Source organism: Sarcophilus harrisii, chromosome 2, assembly GCF_902635505.1.
Source record: "Sarcophilus harrisii chromosome 2, mSarHar1.11, whole genome shotgun sequence".
Lineage (NCBI taxonomy): Eukaryota > Metazoa > Chordata > Mammalia > Dasyuromorphia > Dasyuridae > Sarcophilus > Sarcophilus harrisii.
The window spans coordinates 254509471-254527156 of NC_045427.1; the positions used below are offsets into that span (position 1 = coordinate 254509471).

A 17686-nucleotide genomic window follows, 5' to 3' on the forward strand; every position below is an offset into this window, starting at 1 on the left:
GTCGCAAGGAGCTCCCATACTAATTAGGGAAGCAACATACAAGCAAATATGTATATTCAATGTATGCACAGAGTAATTGGCAATAATCTCAGATCAGTACCTAAAACCTATGTACCTGAAAGTTGTCAACAAGGAAAATTACAGATATTGGGATGCATGGAGAGAATTCTAGAGACAGAATAAGTTGGAGGGAATGGTAAGGAGTAGGGGCTGTGTCTAAAGCAGAAATCACCTATCACCAAAAAAATCACCATTTAGCCCTGGTTTTGCCTTCAATCAATGAATTAAGTAATAAGCATATAATTTGTTAGATTATTTACTAAATTTAATAAATATTTATTGAACACTTACTTTATGACAGGCACTGTCCTAGGTGCTGAGCATATAAAGACCAAAATAAAATAGTCCTTCCCTTTAAGAAGTTTATGTTTTAGAATAAGAAACAACATGCACTTACAAAACAGAAATAAAGTAACCTTGGGTGAAGGGGAAGGAAAAGCAACTATTAAGACCAGGAAAGTTTTTATGCATAAGGAGCTGAGTCTTGAGGGAGTAAAAGAATATAAAGTAGAAATAAAAAGGGAGTGCATTCCAGACATGAGGGACCAACAGTGTAAAGATATAGGGGTGGGAACTGGAATCTTAATTTTGAGAAAGAACAAGAAGGTCAGATTGGCTGCATCATAAAAAAGTACATGGATGGCAAAAATAATCAATAAGGCTAAAAAAATAGGCTCTGGCTAGGTTGTTAAGGACTTCAAATGCTGAACAGAGGCAGTTATTTATATTTGATCCTGGAGACAATAGGGAGTCATGGAGTTGATTGAATGGCAGAAGAGGACTTGGGTGGCTAAGTAGAAGATGGATCAGAGAAGAGAAACTAAAAAACTAGAGATAGGGAAACCAATTAGGAGGCTTATTGCAGTAGTCCAGAAATGATAAAGATAAGGACTTGAACTAAGGTGGTGGCTGATCATGGCTGCATAAGGGCAAAAAATGGGATGTATGTGAGGGATTAGTCATGTAACATTGGGCAAGACCCATCCCCTCTTTTGGAATAAATTTCCTCCTCATAAAATGAGGGAGTGGACCAGATGTCTAAATTCCATTCTAGCTCTAATATTAATTCTAACATAATTTCAGGTGAAGACACACCCATCCCTAGTTTCCTCAAAATCTACTTAGTAAGTAAAACTCTTTTTTATAATTAGAATTAACAAACACATTCAGATTTTATACAATGATTTTTGAAAATTGCTTTTATTAGATAGTGAAGGTGAGAAAAATTTGAAAGTGAGAAGGGTCTACTAGAAGACATTTGTTAAAGGTTTAATTCCCACCTTCATAATAGGTAAATCAGAAGAAGCTCCTCTGATCACACATATCAGAGGTTTCAGAATTGACTTGTTTTCAATTAAAAACAGTCTATATTTAGCTGTCCATATGCTCCTACTTGACCGGTGATGCCCACAAACACAGACGTTTCAGTGTACACAGAAGCAATTCTCAGCAAGATGTCCTTTTTAGGAACAGAGACAGAAACAGCAAAGCTTAATTGTTTTTAAGTGGTTCTGAAACATTTTATCAATTTATAGCAGGAAGGTAATCTTGGTGAATGAAAGTGAGTTTTTCACTCTATACCCTGGATTTAGCTGCCTAATTCCCATTAACATTTGTAGGAGTCACACAGACAAATCTCTAGCCATTACTCTGGATATCTGTCCCAATCCCTTGTTGTTCAGATTGAAATGTATCTTCCAAAGCAGAATTCACCTTGAGGGGAAACAGAGGGAAACCTCAATCACAGCCAGAACAGTGCCTACAGCATGCAGGGGGGTCACACATTGACAGAATGAAAGTTGATCCAATTTTTTTTTTTTTTTTTTTTTTGCAAATTGACATATTAAAAGGACTTTGCTTATAGACTTGGCCCTGGACTAAGCTGATCCTTTTAAAAGGGGAAGGATAAGCTAGTGACAGAAAAACAGTTGATAACCAAACACTTCTTTCATATTGGGATTTTAGTCTTATGAGGATTGTCTTTTCCAAGAGGTGATGCAAACAGGTGATAGACTACTCTGGGAAAGGTTTGGGTAAATGCACTCACAACAGAGAGGCATCCTCCTCCTAAGAAGACCACAGCACTCCCTCCAAAAGACCCGAGTTTGTTTGAGCTATGACTGTAACTTACTAATGGTAAGTCTCTTAAAACCTCAGATTCCTCATCTGCTAAAAGTAAAGAGCAGAGCCTTGTAGGGTAGAAAGCTGGTCTCTAAGTCATTTAGAACTGGACTGAAGTCTTGTTTCTGAGTTTCCTGAATATATTACTGCAGACAAGTTACTTAACCTCTTGGCACGTAAAGCAATTTTCTAAGATTATAAATTGCAGACATTGAAAAGGATCTGCTTTCTAAGGCGATCCTAACAGAACTTCTTTTATTGATGAAATCATAGGTGGAGTTGTGTTTTAATGCATTTCCTACTTCACAAGATTGTTATGAAGAAAAAGATTTATCAGCAGTAAAGTACTACCTATGAGAAGCAGAATGGATTCTCAGGGGAGAAATTTGGCTTAAGAGTTAGAAAGCCCTGTGTCTAAATGATACCTCTTGACTTGACACATACTGGCTGTGCTCCTGGGTAACTTAACCTCTCAATGCTCCAATCAGCTCTCTTAAGAAACAAGTTGCAGGGCTGTTGCCAAGCTGCAACTGATAGAGCAGCTAGATGGGTGCAGTGGTTAGAGCACTGAATTTAGCACTGGGGAAACCCAAGTTTGAATTTCCCCTCAAACACTCTCTAGATGTCTGACTCAAAGCATACTACTTAATCTCTCTCAGCTTCAATTTACCCATCTATAAAATGGGAATAATAGAAGTATCTACTTTACAGAGTTATGAGAATCAAATGAAATAACAAGTGTAAAGGGTTTTTCAAACCTTAAAGTTGTTTTTTTGCTTTTTTTTGTTTTTTTCACAGAGAAACATATTTCAATAGCAGATTCCTCTGAAATAACAGATTCAGACTAGGAAAAAAAAGTACTATATAAAGATGACCTTCAATTATTCCAAGCTGACATCAGGAATTGAATTGTATCACTGGCAGAGACCCATTACCCATGGGTCTGATACAGTGTGGCAATCCTTGATTTCTTTTTCTTTCAGTGCTAACATATTCTCAAAGATCTAAAGTGAGGCCATCATCATATCACCCAGAAGATTCCTAAACAGCAAGGAACATAATTCAAATCATGTGTAGATTTAATTCAACAGCTTTTGCTTTGGTGATTATTTATTCCCATTCAACCTCTAAAAGAGTCAATTCTTTCTCCTGCTAAATCAACATGGGCCAACCCATAAGGTATGAGGTTGTTGTAATAAAAGCACTTCGTATACCTTCAAATGGGCACCTAGGCATTGTAGTGGATAAAATGTCAGGACCAGAGTAAAAAACAAACAAACAAACAAACAAAAAAACCCTCATCTTCCTGAGTTCAAATATGACCCAATATACTTACTAGTTGTGTGATCCTGGGCAAGTCACTTAACACTATTTGCCTCAGTTTTCTTGTCTATAAAATGAATTAGAGAAGGAAATGGCAAACCACTCTAGTATTTTTGCCAAGAAAATCCCAAATGGGGTCACAAAAACTCAGACAAGATGGAAAGAACTTTAAAGTGCTATACAATTGTTAATAAATGCTGGGTTTTTGTTTTGTTGTTAAGATAGATTTAGAAGAGGTAGAATTTGGGATAATAACTCTATCCTTATCCCCTTATTATTTTAAAAGATGCATACCTAGTCATAAACTATAGTGCTTGGCACATAGTAGATATTTAATAATGTTTGTTGATTTATTAAAGTCATGATTATATTTAGACAAAGATATCAGAGGTTAAGAAACATTATTCTAAAGTTTTCTTGGCTTTTTTTTTTTCTAAAGCAATTGGCTTTCTTCAAAGTACTATCCAGTTGCTATCTCCTACATGAGGTTATTTTTGATCCCCACCCACCTCCCCATCTCCTACCCTTATTACTCAAAATTATTTAAAAAATTACTTTGTATATGCTTTGTATTTGTATGCATGATGATTCCACTACTCATAGAATATAATATGTATTTTTTCCCTTTAGCTTTTGTATTTTTAATGCCTTAGACTGTTGTGCCTGACACATAATAGATGCTTAATAAATGGTAAATTTGTTGTTGAATGGGATTTATTTTCTCCCAAATCAACATAGCTGGAAAAGATTGGTGATGTGCAGATAGAAAATTAATCAAGGGAAAATGCAATAATAGCTGATATTTCAATGGTATTTATGGTTTCAAAATGTTTTACTTACATAATCTCATTTGAATATATTTACAAGAAATCCTTTACTATAGTCAACAAAGGCATGATTATTCCCATTTTAGAAATGAGAAAACTGGAGTTCAGAAAGGTTAACTGACTATAGCTATTAACTGACAAAACCAAAACAGAATCATCAAATAATAGGATTGAAAAGGACCACAGAGACCACCTAGCCCAAACTATGCTTATAGCAATCCTTTCTGCAGAAGTACTTACCCTTCAACTAGACACCTCCCCAGAGGGGGAGTTCCCAAACAGGAACTACCTTTGTAGGCAGTCCATTTCACTTATGAGTAACACTATTTATTGGAAAAGTTTTTCTTACATTGAGCCTACATGTGCCTCTCTGAAACCCAGAGTGGGCTGATTCCAAGTTCAAAATTCCATTCTCTGCTCCTTCACACTATTTGGGAAGAGAGATAACATTTCAGCAGATAATAAATCATATTGCAAAGGGAAAAAAATAAAAGGCTATGCTGTTGCCATTAAAAAAAACTGAGAGATATTTAGCAAATTGGCATGATTATTCTTCCTTGTAGGGTTGGACCAGTAAATTAAGGCCTTCTCTGATCAAAAATAAGTTTTTAATCCACAGTTCTGTTGCTGTGATCCTACACTCATCAAAGATCATAAACTCTCCATTCCTTAGTAGATGGCTATCATGTTTCTCTCTGGGGCATAAAAGAACCTCTTATTGTGATTGTTACGGAATATTACTTTGCTGTAAGAAAAAATAAGTTCATTGATTTGAGGAAAAAAACATGAATAGATTTGCATGAAATAATGAAGAGTAAAATAAGAAGAACCAAGAAGACATTTTAAGAGTAATTTTGAGTGAATAAGTCATTTTGACTACTATAGCCATCTAATATAATTTAATATCTAAATACAAAGGACATATGAAGCAACATACTATTTGCAGCCAGAGAAAGAATTGAAAAGTTGAAGTCTGCATAGGACACACGTGTGTGTGTGTGTGTGTGTGTATACATATATATTTGGTCTAATTAGTCATCTCTAAGGTAAGGGTGGGAAGAAAAACATAAATTTACATGATAACCTTAGTATATATTTGAAAAGAACTTCAAATTCAAAGTTCCATTCTCTGTTCCATCATACTATCTGTCAAGAAAGATAACATTTCAGTGGACAATAAATCATATTGCAAAGGGAAAAAAATAAAAGACATAATAGATTTGTATTTTTCACATGTAATCATCTTTTTTTATTCTACTGTGTTTGGAAATGCTTGTTTTATTTCATAAATTAAAAATAAAATAAACTAAGATGCTTAAGTCTGTCTTTCTGGATTTTTCCCCAGGTAAATCTTTAATTATTTTGGATCATCCTGTTGTTCTCTGTGGATAAGTCTAAGTGTTCCTTCCAAATTAATTTCCAGTTCTTGGGTTTTTTTTTAATTAAAAGGAGAATTACAGAATGGATTCAAAGCATGAAAGAAACCTCTCATTTTACAGAAGAAGAAACAGAGGCCCAAAAAAGGACCTCACAGGTTATCAAATCCAATTATTTTATAATAAGTGAGGAAACCACTAATTTTAAGTGACTCACTCAGGTTACACAAGTGGAAAAGCTTAATAGAAGTTGTAATAATAGAAGTCGTGGCAGTCATAGTAACAATTTTATATTGATTAGATCCCATTCCACACACAGAAAAGCTTATTCAAAGATGGCCTGATGATGGCAGACAAAAGTCATAATAAAATTAGTATAAGGATTTCCATTATGTTGCTAAAATTCTATTTGCATTTTTAAAAGAAGATAGAAATATATCCTTTCTTAAATAAGTACTGACATACTTTTTAAAACCCACAGTTTCAGTGGTATAGTTTCTCCACTGACACAGATCACACATCAGCCTCCAATGTCTTAGTATATGGCCTTCATGAAATGACATCATCTAATGACCAGTTTTCTGGTGATGGACATCACTGAAAGTGATGAACTAAATTGATCCTTAGAACACATATTCTATTGGATAGGATTAGGAGATAGGAGACAGCCCTGGAAGCCTGTCTATTTTTACAGCACTGTTCAGAGGTGATTCTTCACTGTTATAGACATTAGTACCCAAGACCACAATATTCCCATATGTATGGAGGTTAATGGCCAAGCCTAGACCTTATGAGTTTGTCAGCTATTGAGTCAGACCAGGCTGTGCACTGATACCACACAAAGAAAGCCCCTGAGAGTCTCGTGTCCAGGGCCCATAGCTGGCATGAAACTTCCAGTGAATGACTTTAGGTGAAAGAATATTAGAGTTGGAACAATCTAAGCCATAACTTTATGAACTTCCAAGGGTTGATTCTTTTGAGTTCGCATCCCCATTCTGCCTCAAGAGTTGATCAAAATTCTTTTTCTTTATTACATGATTATCAGACTAGAAAAAGGAAGATCTCCTCATGCTCTGAAACCCATATGAAGACTGACCACTTCAGCTAAAGTACATTCTTCATATTCACAAGGGATAGATTTAGCCATTTCCATCCTTATATTCTCAAGTATGCACAAATATGGAGACATTACATCCTATCTGTGGCAGCCCTCTCACCCTCTTTATTAGTGTTAGTCACCTGAATTTAAGCATGCTAGGATAAAGGAGGAGTTTAATAGTTCTTCATTTTTCTTTACTGCAGATCTCTCATATTTGATAGAATAAATAGTTACTTTCTTCATAGGAAAAACACACTTCTTAAACACAATCCAGAGAAGTTCCTTGTGTATATCAGAAAAACATAATGCAGGAAATCATAACCACTTTTTAATAAATGTTCCTCTAAACCCAGAATTTTAATTTTAAGTATGTGAACTTTAAAAACTTTATATTTCAATATCATTTACTTCTTTTGTAATCCTAGGTATTTTATTTTATGTATTAAAAACTGTTATCCTAAGAAAATGTCAATAGGCTTCACAGAACTGCCAAAGAGGGGCCATGACTAAAAAAGAAAAAATCGGGTTTAGAATCTCTGCTCTAAATATATGCCTTGAATTTAGTAAAGAAAAACACAAATCAAGGACAGCTTAATTATAGGAATTTTTTTAAGACTTCCTCTGGGGACTTTAACCCAGGTTCATACAGTAGAACTTCACTTTGATACTTCCCCTCCCTAACAAGTATACTTTACTGCCTTGAATATATTCTTTATTACTTATTAAGTATAAATCTAAATGTGTTTTTGTTGTCTACTGCGATAGAATATAAATTACTTGAGAGCAGGGATTCTTTTTATCTTTCTATCCTTGGTGTCTTTTGTAGTAGTTGGCACATAGTAGGCATTTATTAAATAAAACTTGTTGAGTGATTGATTGTTTTTCATGCAGTTGACTGAGGCAGAATTTGCTGTATTTTATTTGGAACTACAGAATATTTTAGCACTTAGAAAATCGTGACTGAATCAAGTTCTATTTCCCTTCTAGTTCAAAATTTGTGGACTGATAACCAGTATACCACAAGGTACAATGTGGTATCAGAAACCCCAAGTACATTGGGGTAATAAGGTGCTAATATACCACAGAATAATCCAGCTTTATTGGATTTTGAGAAATTATTTAACTCCTGCCCCCTAGGAGTTTAAAACTCCCTGAGAAAGATTCTTGTTTTCTCTCACCTTTTTTCAAACTGTACAATTCCCAGATAAAGAAAATCTATAACTTTCCTTGATAATCCTCTTTAGTTATTCTCAATTCTTATAGCTGGGAAATTCTTTCTAACATCTTCCCTAAATTCCCCCCCATTCCACCTAGAACTTCATTTTATTTGCTCTCTAGAAATATGAACTATCTCTGCTCGTTTCCTTTGGTAGTTGGATGATGCAATGAATAGCACTAGAAGTCCTTAGTTTGAATCCCAACACAGAGCCTCACTAGCCATGTGACTCTGGACAAGTCACCTAACTGCTCCACCTCACCTTCTTCACAAAATGAGTAAAACCAAGAGAATGTGTATATACTAAAAGTAGTATTGTTTTAAATGCATCTTTGAATGAATAAGTCATTTTGACTATTATAAATATCCAAATTAGCTACAAAGAATATATGAAAGAAGATACTATCTGTACACAGAGAAGGAACTGATAAATAAAAGTATTCATAAAATGATTTTATATTTATATATATATATTTATATGTATACATATTTGTGTATATGTGCCTAATGATGGCTATCTCTAGGGCAGGAGAGGAGGTAAGGAAAAAAGGGGGGGGGGGAAAGTGACATTATAACTTTATTATATGTTTTAAAATAATAACCAGTTGTACATACTAGATTTGCAATTTCATATATAACCATCTGTTTTTCTGTTCTACTATGTTATGAAAATGCTTGTTTTATTTCTTAAATTTAGAACAAAATAATTTTTTTTCAAAAAGGAAGGATATAAACATTTATAAAGCACCTGCTATGTGCCAGGCACTGAGCTAAATACTTTATAAATCATATCTCATAACAACCCTTGGAGGTAGGTACTATTATGATCCCCATCTACAGTTGAGGAAACTGAGGTGGACAGTGACTTGTTTAGGGTCACACAACGAGGATATGGATAATAATAGTAAGCACCTCACCAGATTGTTGTGGAATCAGATAAGGAACATAATGTAAAGCACTTTGCGAAAATAAAGCACTATATAAATGCTAGTTGCTATTATTATTATTTAATACTTCAAAAGTCTAAATCTCTACTATAATCCTACTTTAATAATTCCCCAGGGTGTGGAAATGACCCTGGGTTTGTGTTCTCAGTCTATGCTGATGAACCATAAGCTCTGGAAAAATCCTAATAAAGTTAGAGAAGATTCAAATGGAACCAGTGAATGATTGTATGTTATTGTCTAAGGACATGCCCAGCTAAGTTTGGAAAGGGTCATCAAGTGACTATTCCCTTTCCCCTGCTGCCACCCTGTCAAATTATGAAAACTAGCAAAGTATAAAGAGAATTCGCATTTATAACAGTGGAAAGAGAGAGTACTCAAACTGATGTAGTCATAAGTCTTTTGAAATATTAAATTATAAATTTAAAGAATGTAATCAAGTAAACCCTCTCCACTTTCCTATTTTGGGGCCTAATAATTCAAATTCTTTCAGCCTATTCCTGACCTTGGATCTTTACAAGTAATGAGAACAATCTACCTTCCCAGACAGTTCCCATCATCTTCTCTATATTATATATTACACACTATATTCCAGCCAAACAGGTCTACATGCTGCTCTCCAAACTTGGTATTACCAAGGGAGGTAGCTCCCTCTGTATCTTTGCTCATGATGTTCTCCATGCCCAGAATTCAATCACTACTTATATCTGCATTTAAGAATCCTTCTTCAGGGAGTCTTTCATTATTCTCTTGGTTGCTAGGAATCTATTATTTTTCTGGTTATGTATTATGTTTTTCTAGTAAAGGGTAAATTCCTCAAAAGCAGAAATAATTTTCATTTTGCCTTTGTAGTCCCAGTACCCAGGATAGTGTTGTGTATATAGCAGTTACTTAACAAATATTTGTCTTAGTGAATTGAATTATATAAGTTCAATCAGATGGGGCATGGAAAGAAATTTGAAGAGGGTGGTCAGAAAAATATCAGTAAGGCCCGATTTTTCAAAAAGGTTTGTGAATCAATGGAAAAAATAACTTTAAACTTAGGAACTCATATGAAAATACTTCTCCAACTCACTCCATCGTAGAGAGCCCCATTGATGACATCTTCCTTTGTCCTACCAGTAAGTTTTCCTTATTAATAATAAAACAAAAGAGACAATGACTAATATTTCACAGATTGTGACATGTTTGCTAAGATAATGGTACAAGGCTCTTCTCCTTTAAGATCAATGTATGGACATTTTTTGAAGTGCCTGCCTAAAAAAATTAGATATCTAAAAACTAGTGTGAAATTCAATTTTCCCAGAAGATATGATAATTATTGCATATGACATAAGAGCATAAATACAACAGCCCTTGTTTGCTACACTCCCATTTCTTTTACACCAAACCATATGCTTGGTGCTATCAAGCAACACTCTTTCTCCAGCTCTCAGAGGTGTTTTCAAACATTTTTTTTTTTACTTTTTAGTTTACAAAAAGAAAAATAGAGAATTGCTTTCTCCAAGGAATAATATTCTTGGGAAGCATATTTATATTAAAGATGAACGCCTAAATGTTAGGCCATCCACGTTTTTATTTCTAAAAATATCATGCTGCATGAATTAAGAATGACATAAGATTTGATGTATTGGTAGAACAACCATTTAAGAAATTCCATAGGAGCTTTGCAATGAATGACTAAACCAAATTTTAAGCAATAATAATAATAGCTCACAAATTTTTAGCACTTTATAATTGCAAAAAACCTTTGCATACATTATCTGATTTGATATTCACAAGAGTTCTGGGAGTTGGATAATAATGTTATATCTATTTTATATATGTAGAAACAGGCCCAGAGAATTTGTGACTTGGCCAATGAATCACAGAGCTGAGACTCAAACCAAGGTTTTAACTTAGAATTTAGAATTTTTTTTCAATATCCTGTCAAGTTCACTAAACTTGATATCACACGTTAGTAAAGAATTCTATCACTCGAAAAGCATGGAAAACTCTAAAATATGGGATATTTTCAGACAACAAAGAAGTATTCCTTTTTGAAATATTATAACATAAAATAATGGATTAAAAGGCAAAAAGAATTTTCTTTGTCTTCTATGAAATAATAAAGTTGAGGCTTGGAATGTGGGGTCTGGAAGAAAAGATGGGTTCTGCTCTGCCTATTCAAAAGGTCTGTTATAATAGAAATAAAATGGTTGAAACAGATCATTCAACTCAAACTAGTTTCTGCTGGCTAACTCATATATTACTAGCATATACATTGAGAGAAGTTTTATCAGACACACAGAGAACATACAGATAGAAAACCAAAATGAGAGGTTAAACATGAGATCACTAACAATTAAAATACCCCACTACTAACTCCCACCCCCAATGTTCCAAAATACACTGGTTTCTGAAATATGATTCATGTTTGACTGATTGTTTGGGATTTGTAGTCATCATCAAATAAAGTTAATTAAGTTATCCTCTCCTCCCAATTCTCTGCTAAATATAATATTTTCATGGTTTCTATAAATAAAAGAGGCCCAGCAAAGGAAAAAGAAAGCTCAGAAAGTCCTATTTTTTTTTTTACAAAAAAAGGCAAATCCTTTATTTCAGATGGATGACTGTTGTATGTTACACCACTGTCATATCTAAATCAAGGGTCATAATGTAAAGAAAACAAAGGGTGTCATAAAAACATATTATTCCAAATGGTACCTCTGGCCACCTCTTTAATTAAACACATAGTGAAATAGTCAAGGTTATTATATGGCACTTAAATTAATAAGAGCAGAGAGAAAGTAACATTTATTCACAGTCCCAAAGAAATGACTTTTGAGCCTTTGGTATATGTCTCAAATAAGCATCAGTAAATAAATAAGTTAGCTGGATAGTATTTAGTTCCAGGTTACTTAGGCCAGTGCTAGGGTACATGCATATGTTCATGCATGTGTGTGTGTGTGTGTGTGTGTGTGTGTGTGTGTTTAAAGAATTGACAAAAGTTAATGAATCCAGAATTCACATGGGATGATTAAGGTCTCTGGTGTGAGCACACAGGCAAATCCAAAACATGGCAAAAATCAAGCACTGTAGTGCTGTGCAAGAAAACTACATTAGAAAACAGCAAGTGAGATACACCAAGTTACAAACTCTGTGGCTCTGAAAGACTTCCAAAATTAAAAAAAAAAAAAAAAAAAAAAAGGACACTCAAAAATTCATGAGCTAGGCAGCAGAAATGTCCTGGGGCTCATGATTCATTTCCAAACAGTGCAACAACCCTCCTATAAATATTTTTGTATTTGCATATGACAATATACCCTCCCCACCCACCCCTTACCCCTAATAAACAGCACCAGTGCAGTTTGAGTTAGAAAATTGGAAATCTGAGACATTCTACAGGTTTTCATGATAAGTAGGGACCATTCAGTTGGGGTTCAAATGCAAACCTCTTCTATAGTCAGTCCCAACACTGCACCCCAAACAATTCCCTCTGTTTCACTGGTAAGAAAGCCATAGTAGGTATGCTGTAAGTAAGGTCAGATATAGAAAAAGCTGGCAAGCTGTCCCAGGGTGTTGGAGAGGGGCTTGCTGGTGGAGAAGAAGAGGAGCACTTCAGAGAAGCCTGTCCTGTTTTCCAGGAAGAAGGGATAAAATGAGGAGGTCAATCACAATCTTTGTAACAAGGAAGTATTTGACTCCCACCATTCGCCAGTGTCCTGGATCCAGCCAAAGCTCAATGTGGTCCTAACTAGTAAGCTTTGGTATCCATTACTAGTCAGATCATACCAACTTATGGGATAAAGAGGACCCATTTCTACAAGAAGCCTTTTCTCTACCCAGTTGACTCTGTAAGGTCAATGGTGCAACATTTGCCCATGTTTCTGCTGGATTGGGCTTCTTTTTTTCTTTTCCCCTTCTTGAAATCATTGTCTAAAAGTTTCTCTAGAACCAACCTTATTCCACCATTGGATGGAGAGAGTGAAGCTACTTGTTATCTCTCCAACTCCTCCCCCTCCCTCCAATCTATCCTTTCACACATAGGCAGAGTCACTTGACTGAGTCCTGCCAAAATTGGGAACACTGACCCGAGGCAGGTCCTTGTTGCGGATCTCATAGACTGATTTCCTCTTGGCCTGTGCACCACGCACAGCCAGCTTAATCTTGCGCCAGCCCAGGTGATTGAGTTCAGCCAGATTGAGGACAACACAGATACCACTCACAGCAAACATGAAAACGAGGAAGACTGTCTTCTCTGTGGGCCGGGAAACATAGCACTCTACTTCCTTTATACAGGGATAGCGGTCACACTCATACAGTCCAGGGACACTGAAGCCATAAAGGAAGTATTGGCCTACGAGGAACCCAATTTCTAGGGCATTCCGGAAAACCACCTGAATAATGTAGAAGCGGGAGATGCCCTCTTGGCGACGGAGCTTGGAGCGGGCTGCTGTGCGCAGCCCTGATGGGTGTGGGGCCAATTCCTTAACCTCTAGACAGTCTGGCTCATTCTCCTTGCTAGTGTTTTCTGTATTCTGCAGTACTCCATTTACAATGGCATTTTGCAGCTTCTTATTGTCTTCCCGTTTGCCCCCGCCACTGCCCCCACCCCCAGCTCCTCCAGGACCCCCAATCGACTCAGGAGGATCCCTGTCCAAGGCAAGGAAGACAGTAGAGTAACGGCGTTCTCTTTGCTTGGCAGATTGGTGCACTGAGTAGGTGATGAAGCAGAGGCTAGGGGTGCACACCATGATGATCTGGAAGACCCAGTAGCGGATATGAGAGATAGGGAAAGCTCGGTCATAGCAGGCTTGGTTGCAGCCTGGCTGCAGGGTATTGCACACAAACATGGTCTGTTCATCATCGTACACTGTCTCACCCACTATGGCCACAATAAGGATCCGGAAGATCACCACCACTGTCAGCAGGATCCTAGGCAGGGAAGGAGGGAGGGAGAAAGAAAGAATGTCATGGGCTGAGAGTCACTCAGTGGCCTGCTGCTGGCTTAGGGATCCCCTGCTCCTCCCATCCCATCCATGGTGTTTCCCTGGTGTTTTGGAGCTGTCCAACATTCAGTGGTCCTGAACTAAGAATCTGAGAGCAAATGATGCTTTCAGCTTTCTGATCATCTGGGATTCGGACACCTCCGTTTAAGAGGTCCCGTGTATGCCCCGCTATATGGATATATTGAAGACCTGTATATACAAGACATATTGATACTTCTATACATAATGCATCTCTACACAACATATATATCCATTATGTATATGGCATATACACACAACTACATAAAATGCAAACTAGGGATATGCATAGTGTGTGAATGAATTGTATAAATGTTTATTCTCCTCTATGTAAATATTGTCCCTAACGTTATATTTAAAATAGTCTATTTTTATGTATAAACACACAAAAATAATCCTGGTATATGTGTGTGTTTCTCACACCATAAGCTTTCTGGAATAAATCGAGGAAAGAAGCTTCAGCCTCAAAGGATGCCTCCATCTCCCTCTTCGCCCTTCTCTCTCCAAACACCATACTCCCTTCCAGCTTCTATTTAGGAAACACAAGGGAGATCAGCTCTGACTCGGAGCACTAGGGAACCCAACAACCCGTGCCCAGAGTTCCGGTTCCGATGGGGAAAGAGTATCCCACCGAAGGGGCCTCCCAGCAAGAGATCAACTTTCGGGAAGATCCTGGGGAGAGAAGGAAATAGCTGAAAGAGAGGGGAGCAGCTCTGGGCTTGGGATGGTCCCACCATATCCAGAACTCAGGGCTCAGGCAGGGGGAGGGGAAAATGGGGGAGGGAAAGGGAGCGCGAAAAAGGATTGGAGTCGGTGGGGAAAAGGGGCCATGGGAAGGTATGGAAGCTGTCAGGCTCTGCTTCAGTGCGGCTTGGCGCCCTTACCTCCCAATCATAGTGGAATGTTGCTGTACGGCGGCTTCCAGCAGCCTCTCTAAGATGGTCCATTCCCCCATCGCTGTGCATTCGGAGGCAGCAGACAAAGACTGGGCAGCGCTGGGCACGTCCCTTCTCCTGGCCCCCTCCCCAGTCACCACCCGAAAAGAGGGGGCTAAAGATCAAAAATAAAAGCAAAATAAACCTAATCCACTACTCTTCTCCCTCCTTCCCTCTCCCTTTTTTCTTTTTTCCACTTAAAGAGAGGGGGGAAATCCAAGCGACTCCAGAGACGTGAGGTAGCAGCTGGTGCTGTCCAGGGACTAGGGCACCAACCGGTCAGTTGCTGTCCAGCCTAGGGAAGATTCCCTGTGTGGCTTCTGTCCAGGAAGGGGATGGGGACGGCTGGAAGAATGTACTGGTCACTAGCCTGCTGCTGGCTGGAAACAGATTTCTCGTTCCTGTTTCCAAGTCGGGTGGGTTGGGGGCGAAGGTGGGGGAAAGCCAAGATCCCTGTCTTGTCTCTGTCCCAGGGCAACCCGCCTCTTGTCTTTGCAGCCCCAAAGAGTGTTGGTTGCTGCCTTACTTCCCGCCTCGGAGACCGGGCCAGGATCGCGACCCTGGGTGCACAGAGCGGGGCAGACTGGGAATCCGTGTCTTGCCGCCTCTAATCCTCCCTTAAGTAGTCTCTGCCTGCGTCACTCCAGGTTGGTGGAGGGGAGTGAGCGCCGGCGTGCTGTAGCTGCTAGTCCAAGCCAGAGGGCCAGGGGACTAGTCGTAGAAAGAGAGAAAGGGAGGGAAAGAGGAGGGATGAATGTGAGTCCCGGGTCTCCCAACTGGAGGAGGGGCGATAACGATCGCAGCATCCCTAACAAGACAGCTCCAGTTTCCTACCTGCTAAGCGGTTCAAAGCATTCCCTCCCCGCCAGTCCAGAGCCCAGGTAGCAACGGGAGCTCACCTGCCCGCCAGACTCCGCCCGTAGCCTGGGAGAAGATGGGAATGGGAGGTGAGGAGTTTGGGACCACGACTGAAGGGATGAGGGTCTTTCTTCTCAGGTGTCCTAGTGTTCAAGCCCATTTTTCTCTCATCTATTGCATTCACGGTGGGCTCAGAGATGGGATTTCCCTTCGAAAGACGCCTAAATGGGGCTGATTTAAAAGCTCTGGTGAAAATGCAGGTAATCAGTTTCTGTAAACAGGACTGGAATTAAGGGACTCCGTGGGCCTGTGGAGATTTGGAGATATTGGTGTGAATATGTTTTTGTAGACAGTGAACACAGCTGTGAACGTACCTTGTGTATGTCTACGTCAAGAAGTATGTGTACACTTAAGTATATGCATCTGTCTATCAGAATGGGTACTAATGCATAGGCACTGCAGCGATTGTATGTGGATTCCCTCTTATTTATGTTAGTAGTCAGAGTGAAAAGGAAAGCTAAGGAATAGGACCACTTCTGAAAGATTGTTCATAACCACCTCCTATTTTGGATAAGAAATAGTCACAAACATTGTCTAAATTGGAAATTAGCATTACTCCTACCTTCTTCTTTCTCTTTTTACACACTCATCCCCTTCCCCAAATAAGCCCAGCTTAATTTCTGAGCCTCTATTTGTTTTGGGTTGCCAGGTCTGCCTGAGCAAACTAGTGGCTAGAAATTCTTTCACATCAGGATGTTTATTAGCTTAAGGCTGAAAATTAAAAGACATTGGTAGCTTTCAAGTTTGGACGTATTTTCCAACAGTATAAGAAAAGAAAATGCTTAGTGTTCTTACTTCAAAGGAAAAAATGTAATGTGTCTGGATTTTCTTCTTAGGAATATAATGATGTCAGAATTGTCTCCATCTACATGAGAGGTCACATATATGTACAGCTTAAACCACACATAGTAGAAAGCATTCAGTGAGTCTTTTAGTTAAAGCATTCTCTTAGTCTTGTTTTAGACTTTGATTTAGAACTTACAGTCTTGATTTAGACAATCTCAGGCTTTTGAGATGACAATTCTGAAGCATAGACTCAGTTTGGGAAATGATTTTATCTATACATATCTCTTCAAAGGAAAAATCATTTTAGAACCTAGGGAGTTTCATTTTTCTGTTGTCCTCAGAGTTGGCTACTATTTCTACTTAATATTTAATATCAAAAGAGTAGTTCCATGGCAGTTCATACAAGCAAATAAAGAAGTAGAAATAGAATAGGAAAGATGTAAATGAAATATCAAGTGATGAACATGAAGGTAGAGTGAATATCCTCCAAAGATATTCCACTTCTTTTGTCTCTGACAAATTGGCATTGTCAAGGAATTTGATTTGTTTTGATTCTCACTTTAGGGCAAAAATGATCACAAACAGCTAGAAGAGCTTCATCAAAAACAGATTATGTGAAACTAAACTTATTTCCATTTTTGACAGGATTACTAAAATATTGACCCAGGAGAATGCTATAGCTTCCATAGATTTTTATGAAGTATTTTACAAAATATCCCATTCTGTTGTGAGAAAATTGAGATATTGTCCATGACAATTCAGTTAAATGGATCAGGAACTAATTAATTGGGTACATTCAAAAAGTAATTGCTAAAAGTTGGATCAGCTTGATAGAAGGTTTCCAATAAAGTGTTCCTGGAATCTGTGTTTGGTTTTGTGCTAGTTAATATTCTTTTTTAATCATTAATTAAAGGCATAGTTAGCATCATGTTGGTTGAATTTGCAACTAATACAAAGTTGGTAATATAAAAAATAATGGAGTTAAGATTCAGAAAGACTTTGATAGGCTAGCAGAAAGGTTTAAATCTAATCAGATGAAATTCAACAAGGAAAAATATAAAGATTTTACTTT

At 37.6% G+C, this 17686-nt stretch overlaps 1 protein-coding gene across 1 annotated transcript; it reads right to left on the minus strand.

The window, feature by feature from the left end:
• Positions 1-12271: 12271 nt before the first annotated feature.
• Positions 12272-15741, minus strand: GJD2 (gap junction protein delta 2). The gene is made up of 2 exons (XM_003755970.2): positions 14860-15741; positions 12272-13883 (listed from the first exon to the last, which is right to left on the minus strand). The coding sequence occupies exons 1-2, from the start codon at positions 14928-14930 to the stop codon at positions 12986-12988; spliced, it is 969 nt and encodes a 322-aa protein (XP_003756018.1). The 5' UTR covers positions 14931-15741; the 3' UTR covers positions 12272-12985.
• Between the last annotated feature and the right edge of the window lie 1945 nt (positions 15742-17686).